Source organism: Salmo trutta, chromosome 22 (genome assembly GCF_901001165.1).
Source record: "Salmo trutta chromosome 22, fSalTru1.1, whole genome shotgun sequence".
NCBI lineage: Eukaryota > Metazoa > Chordata > Actinopteri > Salmoniformes > Salmonidae > Salmo > Salmo trutta.
Genome location: NC_042978.1, coordinates 45,079,462 through 45,099,174, shown reverse-complemented (window position 1 = coordinate 45,099,174; position 19,713 = coordinate 45,079,462). Strand labels below are relative to the sequence as shown.

The 19,713-nt window shown below is 41.0% G+C and overlaps 1 protein-coding gene across 3 annotated transcripts; it reads right to left on the bottom strand.

Annotated features, from left to right (window-relative positions):
- Window positions 1-26: 26 nt before the first annotated feature.
- Window positions 27-18,590, bottom strand: pde6d (phosphodiesterase 6D, cGMP-specific, rod, delta). Of its 3 annotated transcripts, XR_003868741.1 has the most exons (7): window positions 18,216-18,590; window positions 4,625-4,713; window positions 2,688-2,813; window positions 1,139-1,244; window positions 771-831; window positions 500-603; window positions 27-391 (listed from the first exon to the last, which is right to left on the bottom strand). XR_003868741.1 is itself a non-coding variant. In XM_029708149.1 (6 exons), the coding sequence occupies exons 1-6, from the start codon at window positions 18,281-18,283 to the stop codon at window positions 601-603; spliced, it is 453 nt and encodes a 150-aa protein (XP_029564009.1). In that variant the 5' UTR covers window positions 18,284-18,590; the 3' UTR covers window positions 27-600. The 3 variants fall into 3 exon arrangements, 2 of the variants coding, with proteins under 2 accessions (XP_029564009.1, XP_029564007.1); XM_029708149.1 differs by having other exon boundaries at window positions 27-603; XM_029708147.1 differs by having other exon boundaries at window positions 27-831; window positions 18,216-18,589.
- Window positions 18,591-19,713: the final 1,123 nt, after the last annotated feature.

Here is a 19,713-nt window from a genome sequence, read left to right as displayed (position 1 = left end):
CATTCAATGGAGTACAATCAAAGTTAACTGCCCACGGGTTTATTGAAGTGTTGAGTAGCTTAGTCAAAATATGCATGAATGTTTAGTTCTAATTTGCATATAGGTGCCCCATGCCTCATACACTAGCCAAGTTTGGGATCCTAGGAGACAAAATATCTTGCATGAACCACATATTCTGTTGCAGTTAAACTTCATCAACTACAAAAAAAATGTAGTGAACATATTTTAATCCATAATTCGTGTAGTAATAAACACAGTCTATTTTACAAGATTAGTAACAGCTAAAAAAAAATCCAAACAATGACAATATCAGCAACCACAACATCAACTGGAAGCAAACATCGAAAACACAAGGTGACAATGGAGCGGTGTACATCGCAGGGTGACATTTCTGGAATGACAAGGGAAAAAATGAATGTACAAATAAAATAATTTACATGGTTTCTTGCCATGAGCATCATCTTTGCCCACATATATATATATATATATATATATTTACATAGAAAAAGTCTTGTCTGCCAAGAAGCCAGTGTGATCTTGATGACTTGGTTGGATGTTGGTTTCTTCCTGCACTGTTCCCTTTAGTGCTGCCGTCACCCGTCACTGTAAAGAGAAATGCACTCCGTCGAACTTGGCTTCCAGTGACCATTGGATAACAACAATCAGTTGTGTATGTATGGTCCTGGTTTTCCCCCACCCCTCACTTCAAGGATTAATAGAAAATAAAAAAGTAAGTTGTTTGTTCTTCTTCAGACATAGAAAAGTCGTACTCGCGAGGTGCTGACGTGAAGATCGTCATCAAAGAACTTGGTCTCTATAACAACATTTCCACTGAAAAGGAGAGAAACATTACAATTCAGCAAACACTAATCTCTAGCTGCAAAATATGAGACAAAGCCACCCCCATAACAAGGACATTGCAGTTTACAGGAGGTTTGATGTAGATTAGATAAAGTGTGGAGGAATATTGTAGCCTCATTACTTATTCAAGATGTAGCCTAGTGAGTGACAGTTCTATATTACCTACAAACAATTGCACAACCCACATGTAGGACAATGACCAAAAGACCCAACAACACATGCAGATAAATGCAAAAAAGGCTTAAATAGTTTATCAAAAATATATATTAACTCTTACGTTAAAACATTTGCGGGCATCATCTGCGACTCTGGAGCCGCCTCTATCAAAGACTGCCATGTGTTTGTGGAGTTGGGAATCACAAAGCCAAACTCAAAGAACCATTCTGCAGGTAGAGGAGAGAGCCATCCAAAATACATTCAATGAGTGTTTATTCACTATGCACGGACATTGTATTCTTTAGTACATACAGGCAGAGAGGAAGAGGCGAAGCGAGAGGGACAACTGAGCCCAAAATCTGTCTTCTCCAGCAGGTGGGTGGTGTTTAAAAAATGTTTTTTTTTGCTCACCAAGCAAAGAGTTTTTGATTGGAGGTCAATTAGTGTCGATTTTGGTTAACCAAAAATGTAATGGCTTATTTGCTATGCGTGGCTCATTAGACCGAATATAAGTTTCGTAATGATTAGGTTGTTACGAGTGTACTGATATAAGTAGGACACATGAAATCCCGGCAACTTAAAAAACAAAACAAATTGGATGTATGCCTGGTTGACACGAGTTACCACAGCCAAAGTCATAAACCCTGCCTATTTCTAAAATGGGCTTTTAAACCTAACATTACTCACTGCTAACCTTATACCTTATGATATAGCCAATTTTAACTTTGTAGCTGTGGTAACCGTTGTGCCTGTTGTTCACATGCGTATCTGCCCTCTCATTGGCTAGAACGGTCCAACCGGCTCTTGCCTCCTCCAGACTGCCTTCCATTTTTGAAGACTTTTTTCTTTCACTTGTTAGAGCGGCCACTACAGTATCAGGTCAAATGGATAATCTGTGATACAGGTAACTGCCAAAATAAAGGAAAAACTTGAGTAAATGAGGCATACAAAGTATATTGAACAAAAATGTAAACGCAACATGTAAGTTGTTGTTCCAGTGTTTGCAGAGCTGAAATAAAAGATCCCAGGAATGTTCCATAAGCACAAAAAGCTTTATATCCTTGTTACTGAGCATTTCTTCTTCGTAAAGATAAGCCATGTCTCAAGTTGAGGGAGCGTGCAATTGTCATGCTGACTGCAGGAATGTCCAAAAGAGCTGTTGCCAGAGAAATTAATGTTAATGTCTCTACCATAAGCCGCCTCCAACATCATTTTAGAGAATTTGGCAGTACGTCCAACCGGTCTCAAAACAGCAGACCACGTGTAACCACGCCAGCCCAGGACCTCCACGGCTTCTTTACCTATGGGATCGTCTGAGGGTGGTGGGGATGCTGAGGATTATTTCTGTCTGTAATGGGTGTGTGTGTGTCTCTGTCACCAGATCTCAACCCAATTAAACACTTATGGGAGATTCTGGAGCGGCGCCTGAGACAACGTTTTCCACCACCATCAACAAAACATTTCTTTATTTATTGTGGACGAATGGTGTCGCATCCCTCCAACAGAGTTCCAGACACTTCTAGAATCTATGCCAAGGCGCATTGAATATGTTCTGGCAGCTCGTGGTGGTCCAATACCCTATTAAAACACTATGTTGGTGTTTCCTTTATTTTGGCTGTTACCTGTATATAAAAAGCATGATTATTGAAACAGATAAAAGAGACTAGTACCTTCTAAGCACTGGCCTTTGAAGAAAACCTTCTGCTCAAGGCGGAACTTTTCCAGTTTTTCTGATGAAGAGAAATTTAGCTCTCTGGACACAGCTTTGCACTTGAGAATTTTCTTGGGGACTCGAGCTGCAAGGAAATAAAAATGGACGGTCAAACTACTAATTAGGAGAGAAGAAATGTAGTCACAACACAAACAACATCCTGGGGTCTCATTTATAAACTGTGCGTATAAACAAAATATACCCCAAAATGTGCGTGTGCCAGTTCACGCTAAAGTTGGCATTTATAAAAAATGTACTTGCTGTGATAATGTGCTCACATCCCTGCCAACTTTAGATCATGCGTAAGCACATCTGCTTGTGATTGAAATATTGTATTGCAAGCTGGCAAGTAAGTCATTTGTGCAAATCGCAGATATGCATATTCATAAAAAACTAAAAACAGTAAAAAAATAAAAGAATGCAGCCATTTACCATTACTGAGAGGATCCATTTTTCTTTTAGAATCTAAAATAATTAGAAATAGGAATCTTTTTCCTATATATTTTATAACCATTGCAGAATATATTCATTACCTTTTCTGGTCTTGATTAGGTTTATATTCCTGAAGGAGCCATACAACAACTTACCATGCACATCTCTCATTTAATTGGACCTAGTAGCCTAGTAAATAGATAGGTTATATGTATTTCAAGTTTTGCAATATCATAGGCAGCACGGTTTATAATACCGTTATGCAGTCGAATTTAGGCCATTGATCTTTTACAGTCATTTAGGCCTCAGTAAGCTACTGTAAGTAAGTTACTGGAATTCATTTTTTTTTGTAGCCTGCCTTGGACAATGTTTCACAATTCGCAAGGCAGTCCATATTTAGGTCGGGGGGAAAGTCAATGCAAAACATTGTTGAATTCAAATGTTCTGCACACATGTCCACAACAATTTGGCTTTTTTTTTTTTTTTTTTTCTTTCAGTAACTGACAGTCCTTTTCCAGATACAGCATAAATTACTGCAAAAGATTAAAACATCCTGCCCAAACAGTAAATAGCTTTATGTAAAATATTTGACAGTTTGGGTAAACTTAGGCTACAGTATTGCTGTGTGATAGGTGGCGACATCAATGCCCATTTAAGCTCATAGTCTATACCAAGGTAGGACATAGAAACCCAATAATATATTGATGAACTAAATATTGAACGTCTTTTGCATGCTGTGGCATAATGCCAATAGTTTAAAACTATACCTCAAATAAAAAGGGTGTTATTGTCACCACAAAAGGTGAATGGAGAGCGTTTTTCAGGTGGAGTACTTTTTTATTAATTTAACTAGGCAAGTCAGTTAAGAACAAATTTTTATTTTCAATGACGGCCTAGGAACAGTGGGTTAACTGCCTTGTTCAGGGGCAGCTTGGGGGTTCGATCTTGCATCCTTTCGGTTACAAGTCCAACGCTCTAACCACTAGGCTACCTGCCGCCCCACTAATGCACGTTCACGCACACAGTTTTATGACAGGTTTGATTTATAAACGAGAAACATGCTTATGTATGGCGTGCGCCAAGTTTATAAATCTCTCTATTTTTGTACATGCGCACTTTTCAGAAATGGCGAATGAAGAAATGATAGATTTATAAATTAGGCCCCTAATGTTTACCTAGAGCTAGGATACTTTCTCACATAAAATACATGTTCCCTTTTTCTATTGATTATAATATACACAACATTGAACATGGCACAACATGATATAACTATGTTTAGAGGTAAATTGCTAATGATCATTTGGGGTATTTTGACATTGGTTCAGGGGTTCAAGCTCGTAAGGAAAAACTGACTGCTGGGATGGTTAGAACCGAGTGGTCATCTTGGTAGTGGTTGGAATATACGGCCTAAAAATACAGCTTTACTCCAGGAGGGAAGCAAGATGACAGTAAACCTGTCAGTACCTTCATGTTCGACCCCAGGAAGAGACAGGTCCTCCGTTCCCTGCCACAGCACCTTCCCAGTCTCAGCATCACGCAGGTTCATCCAGTTTCTGGCAGAGGGAGATGAGGAACACTACGGACACAGCCATGTACTTCCATCAGGCAACAGTAGCCTTGTCTAGGTTCTGGTTTCTGGTCTGTACTGTTTGTGTCTGCAGCTTGTGGCAAACCTTAGAATTTTCCCTCAGAGCCAGGGATCAATTAAGTAACGCCAATATTCCTCAAGGTGGCACCCAGGATAACAGGAAACCCATCAAGTTACGATAGTTTAGTGGAAGCCAACTGATAGACAATTCCAACAGTAGCCAAGCCCAATCAAAAGGAGGTAAATACAAAATGCTATAGAACCTTTGATCTCTCGGAACCAACAGGTAATCCAGAAGTATGCAAAAGATGTTCAACTCAGTCTCTGAAAAAAAAGAAGCTAACCAACGGACACAGGTCTTCTTGATAATGCAACTAGTGGGCACGAGTTAAAGCCAAAAAAGAAACAGTCTAGGTCTATTTTTATACTTCAGAACCTCTTAGAGAGCTGACGTTTGTGGCTGTAGTTATTTACACCAGCTCTCACACAATGTTATTTTATTGGAGTGGCCAATAAAGCCACCCATGATTATGTAGCTGCTACTATCTAACCTCTTCTAATAGGTCAAGTGGTGCAAGCCGAGGCAAGTGTGTCACGTAACAGTTCTCCAGCTGGTGCTAACAGAACAAAGAGTTTCTGACTCGGCTCTGGAAGCCGACCTGAAGATGTGGCTCGTGTGTCAACTAGAGGGTACTCCATGTCAGAAGCACCTGAACCCTTGTGTCAAGACCATCTGTGCTGCTGCACCCCCCCTCCCCCCAACAGGGTGTCAGCAGCAGCCTGCACAGCGCCAGCCCTCCTCAGGACACAATGCCATTCAGTTGACATCACTATTTCATGACTAAGGGCTTCAAACAGCGAAACTGAATTAAATCGGAGGAGCAAAGTGTCTGTTGAGCCATTCAGCACACGGGATCAATTCTTTCAAACTAATAATAAGAATCTAAATATAGAATGACCAAACTTCAAAAACAGCAGGTAGGAAAACAGTTGATGTCAAGTGAAAACAGAAACATGACGCAACCAACTCCAACACTGAGCTTAGCTAGCTAGCTGCTGTGGAGCTAGGACTGTCTTAGCGAGATGAAACGTGTGGTGCTTTGAATCAGTTAATCCTTTCAAAATCTGACAGACTGCAGCCCAGCAACATTGGGTAGCTCAGTCACCAACCTCCCAGCAGCTTCCCACATCCTCCTAGACTGATACTCAAGTCTACAGTACGTGGCTCTGTCATCTCAATAGAAACTTCCTCAGAAAACATAGGTAATCAGTCTGGTGTACACCAGGCTACAGTTTTACCCCTTCATTCAAACTCTGTACATGACTGGGATGCTTTGTGTGAAGCGGGTTTGTTAGGTACTATTTTGGCTGTGGACTTTGTGCCGTCTGTCTCCTACATCATTTAATTGATTTGAACACAGTTGTCAGTCCTGCTGGACAGTGACTGGGGGACAGAGTAACTTAGCAGCGCCTACCCATCTAACGTTTTATGAATGGATTAGAATACGATCTGTCCTGCTGCTGCTTCACTGTGAATTATATATATATATATTAAGTTAAGCTCATTAACTGGCTGCAGAGAACAATTCCGGAAAATGTTTCCAGTACATTCTAAGGTCATAGACTAGGGCCTAGACAACACAAAGTTCTTCATAATAGGCCCGGATAGAGATGTCAGCTCAACGCAGTTCTATTAGGCCCAGTGGGGAAACAGGTGACAGATGTCTCCAGGATCACACCTACTGAGATCCCTGGCTCTAAGCAGAGAAGATCCGCAGGGGGGATAGACCCTTGTTCCCCAATATACTCAAACAGGCTTTTAATTAGCCCCTAGGGGCATGCTAGCCTCACTTAAGCACCATCCATTTTTAAAGAGGAGCTTTAAAAATGGTCCATGTATACTTTTTTCCCCCTTCTTCTCAATATCAAATCTGTTCTGGGTAACAATTAAGTACCTTACTGTGATTGTTTTTCAATTCAAATGGTCAAAAAGAAACAAAAGTAACTTCTTAGCAAAAAAGCAATTTCTTCAAGAACAATTTTGCTAAGACTGTCCGGGGGCATAAGTGAGGGGCATAATTGGAGGAGCCTAATGTGAGGGATATATAACCTGAAAACTAGCTATTAATGGAGGGCAAACTCTCTTTGTTATGGTCTATTAACCAAATGAATCCAAGGTCACACCGTCTATAATACTGTAACAAGCTCATAGTTGCTGTCAAACTCTACACAGTTGTCACTGACTAGTTGGATATTGATTTCCCACAGAGCAAACAATTTCTGTATTTACAGCATTCAGAAATGCATTTTTAATCAGACATTTTAGTTGTTGTTGAGATTTGTCAATACAACTCATGAATGCAACTGTTTATGTCAAATAGTTTCGTGTTCTACTTGGAGCCGTGGTTGTCCTGAAAAGAACATGGTAAAACACTTCATTCTGAGACTAAATATAAAGGCTGGACATGCAGATAAATGAAAAGCCGATTTTCGCTGGCGTCTCGGGACTGACAGGGTTAACTTGTATCACCTGGTGATGTAGCCAAGTGGTCCAAAGAACCCACCCATGCAAACAAAGCTGACATTTCAAAAACCGGTCTTTTCAAACAGATCTTAGACTATCACAGAGTATTATTCCCACCTCATAGTGGGAATCTAAAACACAGGAAAATCACATTTGACTGCACATGCAATAAACACGAGACATACAAGTCATGACGCATGCAATATTGCATAAACTGTCAAATGAAACCATTGCAAATGAATACATCTCAAAACACTATTTTTTAACATACATCTTCAGAAATGCAATTGAGACAGTTTTACTTTTCTGAAGTCCAACAGTTCAAATATCCTACCACTAGACCAACTCAGACTTTCACTGTGAGGTTAGCCAGTCATTGTGTTCACACAGTTCTGTGAATCAGTTTGTTACAGGGACAGATTCAAATGCAAGTCAGGTCTACTCAGGGGAAGCAGAAGCTGGCTGCAGTGCACACTGCATTCTCCTCCGAGGCCAGCCTTTGCCTTTCCTTAGGGACATAACAGAGGCGATGTTAAAGCAGTGCTCCTGTACAAGCCAGGAAGCCCAATGCAGCAGCAGCATCATCATACATAAATCAGTATAGCCCGTAGATTTTTAGTCTGAGATGTACATTTGTCTAATTAACCAAACTGCAGAGAGGTTTTTCAATACAATGAACTACTGTAGGGCGGCTTACTAAAATACTGTGGTGTTCTATGGAAAGGCAGGATTCTCAGCACGACTTGGGTAATCGGCTATAGCCTAGGCATAAGGCACACAGTACTGGGTTATTCATGGATGCAAGGCAGTTCCCAGGAATCAAAGTATCAAATAATCTGATTAGGCAGCACAAGGGAATAGCACACAAATCACATTTTCATAATTTCAGGTTATACCTACATTCATTACAGAATGTGAATATTATGCTAGACTTAGAAACTGTAATAACTGAAAGCAATTATGATATTCTCATCGTCAAAGTCTCCAAACAAGCAAATTGGTGATGAAGCTGAGTTGTAGCACGTCTTGTGCCTTCTTTGAATTATCCCTGCTGTGATACAACTTCTAGTGCTTTCTATAAATATCCTCATTGCATAAGACAATGACCTACCGGCCAAAAACCTGGTCATGCTGGGGAAGACTTCCTAACCTCCTTAACCCGATAGTCACCACATGGCATACAAAGCGATTCACATCAAATAAATACACCACTTCTAGATTAATTTGATGGAAAAACCTTGAGAAATCTGTGTGAATGTAGCCTGTTTCTTGGTGATGTTGTAATCACGATTAATCTGATGCTCGTTACGTAAAATTTTAAAGAGGGGGGAAGGAAGGAGTTTTTGGTTTTAGTTCAAAGATGGACAATTCCTCAGAGTACAGATTGATTGCTTGGTCTCAGGAGGATCAGCTTAAACTTGAAACAACTTGACTATCCTCTGTATAATCTTTTTGAAATAAAAAAGTGTAACTTTATTTAACTAGACAAGTCATTTAAGAACAAATTCTTATTTACAATGATGGCCTACCCCGGACAACGCTAGGCCAATTGTGTGCCACCTTATGGGACTCCCAATCAGAGCCTGGATTCGAACCAGGGACTGTAGTGATGCCTCTTGCACTGAGATGCAGTGCCTTAGACCACTGTGCCACTCGGGATTCTCTCGCAAGCCACAACAAAACAAAAATTCAAAGGCTAACCTCTTTTGCAAAGGTCCTAAAATCAGTTACACAATAGAGCCCCATAAAACCTAGCGGTCAAACACGGAAATTGGTCCTACATTTTTAAACCACCCATTTTAGAACCCTTTCATACAAGGTCTGTGTTTCATGTAGGCTTTCCCTGGCATGACGTTTTGATAACCATGTAAATCGCTCTAGGACAAGGTTACTTTTATCAATATAGTCAGCTCCATTTACTTTCAAATGTGAAAATGCTAATTACCATCAAAGTAGACATCATGCTAGACTATAAATTCCTGCAGGCCATCTCTAGCGGACACCTTTGCTGTCAGCTAGCTAGCTACCTTCAAACAAAACAAAATATTTTGATTTACTGATCTATATTTTATTTAAATAATATTTGTTGGCTTATTTATGCATTTGGTCTTGTACACAATACTATCAGTCAGATATTTACATTATGCCATGAATACTAAGCTATATATATTTTCTTTGCAAAGACGCTAGCTAGCTAGCTAACCTACCTAGATGATATTAGCAATTTAGCCTTATTTGACCAGATCCTCTTCTCCTTCAACTGGTGGTCTACATTTAATCCCTTATTTCTGCCAACTATATGAACGAGGTGATATCTATTTCAATTAAATGGTGTCAGAATGCACTGCTGTATTAAAGCGATTCAGAACTAACTTGTTGACACGTTCTGTTGTAGATTCAAAGCCAGACTAATTCATAGTAGAATTTAACAGGTCATGATTGAATAGGCATATTTATTTGACAAGAATGCACCTAGTCACCGATCAATCACCTTAACTCCAATAATTACAGTTTTAAAGAAATCTAAATAGTAAACAATGCATACATAAAATAAACATCTGACTTGAAGTAAAGCTTAAATTATTTATTCATCTGAGTGCGCACAGATTCTTCTGCTTTTCCATGATAGGAATTAGACCAGGACAAATAAAGCAAAATGTAAAACTGCATATTGTGATTTTTGGTGGGTGAGTTACAAATAGAGAAATAACTGGATGTTGAAGGTAGGCTTAATACACGCTGAACAAAAATATAAACAAATATTTAGCCATTTTAGCAGATACTGTAAATTGCTCTGGATAAGAGTATGAGTGTATACATTTCCATACTTTTGTCACGGGTCCCCCGTGGGAATAGAACCCACAACCTTGGCGTTGCAAGCACCACGCTCTACCAACTGAGCCAAACAGGACTGTGTTGATCCCATGTTTTATGAGCTGAAATAAAAAATCTCCAAAATGTTCCATATGCACAAAAAGCTTATTTCTCTCAAATTATGTGCACAAATTTGTTTACATCCCTATTAGTGAGTGTTTCTCCTTTGCCAATATCATCCATCCACATGACAGGTGTGGCATATCAAAACGCTGATTAAACAGCATGATCATTACACAGGTGCACCTTGTGCTGGGGACAATAACACAATGGCACAGATGTCTCAAGTTGAGGGATCATGCAAGTGGCATGTTGACTTCAGGAATGCCCACCAGAGCCGCCTCCAATGTATGGCGCTGTGTGGGCGAGCGGTTTGCTGATGTCAACGTTGTGAACAGAGTGCCCCATGATGGAGGTGGGGTTATGGTATGGGCAGGCATAAGATACGGACAACGAACACAATTGCATTTCATCGATGGCAATTTGAATGCACAGAAATACCGTGATGAGATCCTGAGGCCCATTTCCTTTAAGGTATCTGTGAACAACAGTTGCATATCTGTATTTAAAATAATGTAAAATCCATAGAGTAGGGCCTAGTGAATTTATTTCAATTGACCGATTTCCTCAAATTTAATTTAACTAGGCAAGTCTGTTAAGAACAATGACGGCCTACCAACAGGCCTCCTGCGGGGACGAGGGCTGGATTTTTTTTTAAATAACACACACACACACACACCACGACAAGAGAGACACCACATAAAGATACCTAAGACAACATAGCATGGCAGCAACTCATGACAACACAGCATGGTAGCAACACATCATATGAACTGTAACTCAGTAAAATACTTGAAATGATTGCATGTGTACATATTTTTTTGTTCAGTATAAAATACTAGGTAAACTCCAGTAGAATGAGAAATACTTAAGACAAAAAAATAAGGAAGCCATGCCTAAATGCAGCTACAAAGTCTTCAGGAAGTATTCACACCCTTTGACTTCTTCCACATTTTGTTGCGTTACAAAGTGGGATTAAAATTGATGTCATTTTTTTGTAAAAAATTTAATTAAATAAAAATCTTCAAAGTGGAAGAATAATTAAATGGAAAATAACACATTTTTGATTAGAGAAGTGTTCAACCCCCCCCCCCAAAGTTGACACAAATGATAAACTAAGCAATGTGAGAAACTACTACACATACAGTACAGTCAGAAAGTATTCAGACCCCTTACATTGTTACGTTACAGGCTAATTCTAAAATTTATAAAATATTTAAATCTACAAATAATATCCCATAATAGACCAAAAAAAAAAAAAAACAGGTTTTTAGGAATGTTTGGAAACATTTTTTTAGAAGAGAAATACCTTATTTACATGAGTATTCAGACTACTTTGCTATGAGACTCAAAATTGAGCTCAGGTGCATCCTGTTTCCATTGATCATCATTTTTGATGTTTCTACAACTTGATAGTCCACCTGTGGTAAATTAAATGGACATGATTTGGAAAGACACACACTTGTCTATATAAAAGGTCCCACAGTTGACAGTGCATGTCAGAGCAAAAACCAAGCCATGGGGTAGAAGGAATTGTCCGTAGAGCTCGAGCAGAGACAGGATTGTGTCGAGGTACAGATCTAGGGAAGGATACCAAAACATTTCTGCAGCATTGAAGGTCCCCAAGAACACAGTGGCCTCCATCATTCTTAAATGGAAGAAGTTTGGAACCAACAAGACTCTTCCTAGAGCAATCGGGGGAGCATGGCCTTGCTCTGGGAGGTGACCAAGAACCCGATGGTCACTCTGACAGAGCTCCAAAGATTCTGTGGAGATGGGAGAATCTTCCAGAAGGACAACCATTTCTGCAGCACTCCACCAATCAGGCCTTTATGGTAGAGTGGCCAGACGAAAGCCACTAAAAGGAACATGACAGTCCGCATGGAGTTTGCCAAAAGGCACCTAAAGGACTCTCAGAACTTGAGAAATAAAATTCTCTGGTCTGTTGAAACCAAGATTGAACTATTTGGCCTGAATGCAAAGTGTGACATCTGGAGGAAACCTGGCACCATCCCTACAGTGAAGCATGCTGGTGGCAACTTCCTTCTGTGTTGATGTTTTTCAGCGGCAGGGAGACTAGTCAGGATCAAGGGAAAGATTAACGGAGCAAAGTACAGAGATCCTTGATTAAAAACCTGCTCCAGAGCGCTCAGGACCTCAGACTGGGGTGAAGGTTCACCTTCCAACAGCACAACAACCCTAAGCACACAGCCAAGACAATGCAAGAGTGGCATTGGGCCATGTCTCTGAACGTCCTTGAGTGGCCCAGCCAGAGCCCGGGCTTGAACCCGATCGAACCTCTCGAGAGACCTGAAAATAGCTGTGCAGCGACACTCCCATCCAACCTGACAGAGCTTAAGAGGATCTGCAGAGAATGGGAGAAACTACCCAAATACAGGTGTGCAAAGCTTGTAGCATCATGCCCAAGACTCAAGGCTGTAATCACTGCCAAAGTTGCTTCAACAAAGTACTGAGTAAAGGGTCTGAATACTTATGTAAATGTGATATTTCAGTTTATTTTTAATGAATTTGCACAAATTTCTAAACCTGTTTTTGTTTGTCATTATGGAGTAGTGTGTTGATGAGGGGGGGGGGAAACAGATCAATTTTAGAATAATAATAAAAAGTTTCAGAATGCACTGTATGAAAGACTGTACAATAGCCTACACATGGAGAGGAACCTAAAGGCACATGCAGTACAAACCAATACTACTCATCCGACAGGCAGGGCAGGTGTGGACCAGTGATGCCTTCTAGTTGCAACTGCTCCCTTCTTAGCAGCTGCCAGCTTAGCAGCAGTCAACAAGTTCAACTTGAGTGTGACATGCATTATATATAGTAATACCATCTAAATGAATTCCCCTCCCCATGAAAAATGTGTACCCATAGTACAGAATAATTACAGGTCTGAATGGCAGGAGTATGTATAAGCTTTTGTTCCTGCCCAGCTCATATCGGAATACAAATCTTAGCTTACAACCGTGATTCATTATGTTGATTATTTAAGCCAGGTGTTAGAGCTGGGCTGGGACACAACTCTTCATACACTCCAGCTCTTCAGGACTTCCTGCAACGACAAACAGACCAAAGCAGGAGAAAAGTGTTCCAGGTTGAAACAGCTTGCCTAGTTGAGAGGTGATGAGACTCCGGCACACTCATTGGTTCTGGAATAGAGAAAGTGCAAATAAGGTATACAATTAGGCATCAATAACATGACAGTAATTCTACCTCAAAAAGAAACATGTGAACACCAATTACTTTAAAACCCACCATAGCACGTCTGACTAAATAAGGTTACATAACTTTGCCTACTAGTGTAAATACAGGCAAATATATTGATAAAAGTCACCTTGTCCAGGGCCTCCAAAGTGGCACAGCGGTCTAAGGCACTGCATCGCAGTGCTAAGGGTGTCACAGAGTCGGGTTCGATCCTGGAATGTATCACAACCAGCCATGATCGGGAGGCCTATAGGGTGGCGCACAATAGGCCGAGTGTTGTCCGCATTAGGCCAGGGGGGCTTTACTTGGCTTATCACGCTCTAGCAACTCCTTGTGGCGGGCTAGATGCCTGCATGCTGACCTCGGTTGTCAGGTAAACTGTGCTTCGTCCAACACATTAGTGCTGCAGGCTTCCGGGTTAAGTAGGCGGGTGTTAAGAAGCGCGGTTTGGCGGGTCATGTTTCGAAGGATGCATGACTCGACCTTCGTCTCTTCCGTTGAGACAAGATCGAAATTGGGGAGAAAAAAGGGGGCAAACAAAATAAATAAAAAGTGGGACCTTGTCCGAGAGAGATTTGCACGGTTATCAAAACGTCACACCAGGGTAAGCCTACATGAAACAGACCTTCATTTAAGTGTTCCTATAATCCCCAAAAGGAAAAATGAACAGTGGAAAAAACGATTGGAACCATTTCAGTGTTTGACTGCTAGGTTATGGGTATTATGACCTCGACTGTGGTACTCTAGGAGTATGCGGCCGGCTGTGGCTCCATGCAGTGCCTGGTAGCACGTTAAAAACTCAGTCACCAGGCCTGTTAGGAGGACCATAAGGCAGTAAATCCTTGTCCTTGCAAATCAAGGATTTAAGAATGAGAAGCCTAGAAAATGAAGCCTGCCTTGAATGTCATGAATACACAGCCTGCTACTTGAGCCACGATCCCTTACCTATTCAACACTGAATAGGCCTACCCTCAGTGCTACCAAGTCATGTTTAATGTACAGGGTGTCATTAAAGAACGATGGATCTTCAGTCTTGAAGCTGGTGGTAGTAGCGTAGGTGTGATTATTCTCGTCCGCATCACCGTGCCTATATTGGGACCGTTGGCTTGTGTTAGCCTATGTAAACCAGAATAAGGGCTTGTATCTGAGCTACAGTAGGAGAGATGCACAAAACATTACCCATGGATGGTACATGGAAAGCTCCTCAAATGACCTCCTGCACTATGGTAGGATTAAACATGTTAGACATAGGGCAGGCTGTTGTAACTCATACCTACCACTGCCCTCCCTCTCTCCCAGACACTATTTGGATCGCACTGACTATCTGTAAAGACTCTATACCCATCCTCAGGTTTCTACCACACACACACACACACACACACCATAACACATATGGAATCATGAAGTAACCAAAAAATAAATAAGTGTTAAAAAAACAATATATTTTGTGGTTTAGATTTTTCAGTTGCCACCCTTTGCCTTGATGACAGCTTTGCACACTCTTGGCATTCTCTCAACCAGCTTCACCTGGAATGCTTTTCCAACAGTGTTGAAGGAGTTCCCACATATGCTGAGCACTTGTTGTCTGCTTTTCCTTCACTCTGCGGTCAACTCATCCCAAACCATCTCAATTGGGTTGAGGTTGGGTGACTATGGAGGCCAGGACATCTGATGCAGCACTCCATCACTCTCCTTATTGGTCAAATAGCCCTTACACAGCCTGGAGGTATGTTTTGGGTGTCTTGCATTCTAAATAAATCCCTGACAGTGTCAACAGCAAAGCACCCCTACACCTCCTCCATGCTTCACGGTGGGAACCACACATGTGGAGGTTATCTGTTCACCTACTCTGCGTCTCACAAAGACACAGCGGTTGGAACCAAAAATCTCAAATTTCGACTCAGACCAAACAACAGATGTCCACCGGTCTAATGTCCATTGCTCGTGTTTCTTGGCCCAAGCAAGTCTCTTCTTATTGGTGTCCTTTAGTAGTGGTTTCTTTGCAGCAATTCGACCACGAAGGCCTGATTCACGCAGTCTCCTCTGAACAGTTGATGTTAAGATGTCTGTTACTTGAACTCCGTGAAGCAATTATTTGGACTGCAATTTCTGAGGCTCGTAACTCTAATCAACTTATCCTCTGCAACAGAGGTCCGCTCTGGGGAAATTTCAAGAACTTTGAACGTTTCTTCATGACAAAAAACATCCAGCGCTATGATGAATCTGGCTCTCATGAGGACCGCCACAGGAAAGGAAGACCGAGTTACCTCTGCTGCAGAGGATAAGTTCATTAGAGTTACCAGCCTTAAATTGCAGCCCAACTAAATGCTTCACAGAGTTCAAGTAACAGATATCAACTGTTCAGAGGTGACTACGTGAATCAGGCTTCATGGTCAAATTGCTGCAAAGAAACCCCTACTAAAGGCTCCAGGCTGTGTAAGGGCTATTTGACTAAGATGGAGAGCCAATGAGTGTGCAAAGCTGTCATCAAGGCAAAGGGTGGTTACTTTGAAGAATCTCAAATATATTTTGATTTGTTTAACACTTATTTTGTTACTACATGATTCCATATGTGTTATTTCATAGTTGATGTCTTCACTATTATTCTACAATGTAGAAAATAAAGGAAAACCTTTGAATGAGTTGGCGTGTCCAAACTTTTGACTGGTACTGTATATATGAAAGGACAACGCCATCGATCACGTGACACCATTCACTCCCATGTGAAGACTCAATTGCGCATTGTCTCATGGAGACATAACATGCACACAGCTACTCTAGGAAGAGACATTACAGGCTCAGTGCTGCCCCCTCATTGAGTAACTCAAGTTGAAGGCTGACCAGGTTACTGCAAGCTGCCATTAGCAACTATATTATCCTTATAACTTTTTCTGTGTGCGATTTAAAAGTAAATTAGTTCAAGGACATACATCTAGTGTATTAGAAAGCAATTATGATTGTCTTCTAAACTTTATTACATGAACACCGATTTTTTTTTCTTTCTTCCACTCGGTATAAATGGGGGGGGGTCCTGCTTTCTGCTAATACACAATATTGCTGGAAGACCAAAGCGAAAGCTATCATAAAGTGACACTTTATGATAAATCATAGTCGAACTCCGATTCGAACTATAGCTGAAATCTTTGTGAAAACTCGTCACAAGTACAGTATTCAGCAGGAGCAGGCTGTTGTGGAGTGGGTTGAGAACTTCAAGTTCCTTGTTGTCCACATAACTAAAGACTTAACGGGGTCCATACCCACGACGAGGGTACGGCTGCACCTCTTCTCCCTCAGGAGGCTGATAAGATTTGGCATGGGCCCTCGGATCCTCGAAAGTTTTACAGCTGCACCATCAGGAGCATCCTGAATGGCTGGTACGGAAAATGCACCACCCTTGACCGCAAAGCGCTACAGAGGGTGGTGCAGACAGACCAGCACATCACTGGAGCAGAGTTCCCTGCCATCCAGTACCTCTATATTATGCGATGTCAGAGGAAGGCCTAAAAAATTGCCAAAGACTCCAGCCACCCAAGCCATAGACTGTTCACTCTGCTACCGCCCGGCAAACAGTACCGGAACATTGGTTCTTGGACCAAAAGGCTCCGAGACAGCCACACGACTGCTAAATAGTCTGTGTATCATTAATTCACTATCTTGCACTGAGGCACACTCACTAAATTATACACTGAGTGTACAAAACATTAGGAACACCTTCCTAATATTGAGTTGCACCCCCTTTGGCCTTCAGAACAGCCTCAATTCGTCAGGTCGTGGACTCTACAAGGTGTTGAAAGCATTCCACAGGGATACTGGACCACGTTGACTCCAATGCTTCCCCCAGTTGTGTCAAGTTGGCTGGCTGTCCTTTGGGTGGTGGACCATTCTCGATACACACGGTAAACAGCGGAGCACTTAAATAATACAATAAATAATGCCATTTAGAAGACGCTTTTATGAAGAAAAAAAACCCAACAGTGTTTCAGTTCTTGACACAAACCCGTGCACCTGGTACCTACTATCGTACCATGCCATATTCAAAGACACGTAAATATTTTGGTCTTGCTCATTCACCCTCTGAATGGCACATATACACAACTCCTGTCTCAAAATCTTTCCTCCCCTTCATCTACCATCATCTGAAAACTTGAAACTGATGCTGTAGGAAACGATGCTCTTGCACAAGTAATAGGCAATGCATGACAATTGGCCAATCCTGTTCTGTATGTTCGAACAGCTAGCGCTACAGAGACTGAGCGGGAGCATCAGCAAACAACTACCCAAGTTTAGTGCCAGTCAGCTAACTAGCGACCGCAACAATTCAGCTAACACCTAACCTATGTTTGCATGTTCAATTAAATGCATTTCTAAATAGCTTATCATTGTCCAATGTAACTGCTCCTTATCAATTTATCCGAAGTAATTGGCTAAAGTTATACTCAACTCATAGATGTGGTTATAAGTAGATAACATAGCGAGGCCTATTACTGTTAGCTAACGTTAAGCTAACTTGACAGCAAACTAACGTTAGATTCAGAGCATGGCCAAGAAAGACACTAGCAGCACTAACGTTACCAGCTAGTTAGTTAATAAACCATCAACAGACTGAAAATATTATCTAACTTCGCTAACGTTACCTAGACTAGCCATCCACGAACTAGCTAACGACGTAACGGTAGCCAACGTGGTACAGCAAGGACAGGTAGCTAGCTAAGCCAGTTACGTTAACGGAAGACTGTAGCCAAATAGCTAGCTAAACAACCAAGCAAACCTCAATTAATTGAAAAGGATACAGCTTAAACCCCTTCAGAATCTCCTTGGCTCTGTCTTCGGTTGAAGACATTATGTCGGAGTCGGACATCTTCAATTTCGTGAGCGTAGAAAAAAAAACTGCTAAAAAAACAAGAGGTTGCTTGTGATGTTACTGTACAGTAGCTAGCTAGTTAGCTTCACCAAGCTAATATAAATGCACCTGAAAATGGCATAAAGTCCAAGGACTCAGTCATTAACCTCTAGCAAACCCAGAATTAATCTCACTGGGAACTGCTACAGTACTGATCCCTTAATCAACCTACCCTAAATATATTTTGGTCGGAGATTGACAGCTAATTCGTCCGAACACCTTGCGCCGTAGCAAAGCAACAACACAAAACAACAAATGAAACCGGGCGTCTAGGGAGGGATTTGGCTGGGGGAGACGCGTCACCAGTGGCAACGCCAAAGAACGGAGGCAACGCCCCCTTTTCTCGCACGAGTGAATCTATACAAGATTAAATCATACAGAGATATTTGAGGAGCACCGCTCAATTTTCAGACACAAAAGCTATGCATCTAGTGTAAGGGCTGTTGCACCTGTGCTTTAAATCAAATTGTCTAGATAGAACCATGAACAAATAGTATGATTACACAATCCTGAGTTTCCTTTTTTTATCTGATAATTGTATTCTTAATATAAACCAATCAGGTTTTAGGCATGGGCATAGTACTACCACAGCAACCACGCTAGTTGTTAATGATCTTGTCAATGTCTTGGATGCTAAAAAGAGCTGTGCTGTCAAAGGCGTTCGACACTGTTGATCATTCTGTTTTGCTGAAGAAATTATCAAGAGTAGGCCTGGGATATACAGCCTATTTATTGTTTCAGAATTATCTTAGCGACAGAACTCAGGCCATCTGGATAGATGGGGTTAAATCTGAATTTCTTGAGATTCCAAAAGGTGTTCCTCAGGGTTCGATTTTGGGTCCATGATTGTTCACTTTGTATATTACTGTCATAGGAAACACTGTTAATACTTGTACCATTCATCTCTATGCAGATGACACAGTTTTGTATTCCTGTGCCACCTCAGTGCAGCAGGCCATTTGTGATGACTTTGATTCAATAAATAAAACAGAATACAGTCTACCATTCAGCAATACGTTTTATCACAGGGGACAATTTTAGGACTCATCATTGTAGTCTGTATAAAATGTGTGATGGACCTCTGTCTGTAAGAAGAAAGCTGCATTCTGTTTAATTTATTTACAAAGCAATCTGACAGAAACTCCCTCTATATGTAACATCATTAATAAAGTTAAGAATCATAAGTTATCAAACCCGTTCACAGGAATGGATAAAACTAGAGATCCCTCCAGTCTCCACAGATTTGGGAAAATCTGCATTTTGTTTTTATGCTCCAGATTTGTGGAACAATCTGCAGAATTTACCGCAGTTAGATGTGCTGATGCCACTCAAGCAGTTTTAATTATTGATTGAGGACCTCTATGTAGTTGAATGTGATTGATTTTATT

Coding starts and splice junctions, on each gene's coding strand:
- pde6d (XM_029708147.1), bottom strand. CDS start 18,283: ATGTCCGACTCCGACATAATGTCTTCAACCGAAGACAGAGCCAAGGAG. Junction 1,245..2,687: donor CAAAGGCCAGTGCTTAGAAG/GTACTAGTCTCT, acceptor CTCTACCTGCAG/AATGGTTCTTTGAGTTTGGC. Junction 832..1,138: donor ATGCCCGCAAATGTTTTAAC/GTAAGAGTTAAT, acceptor TCTCCTTTTCAG/TGGAAATGTTGTTATAGAGA.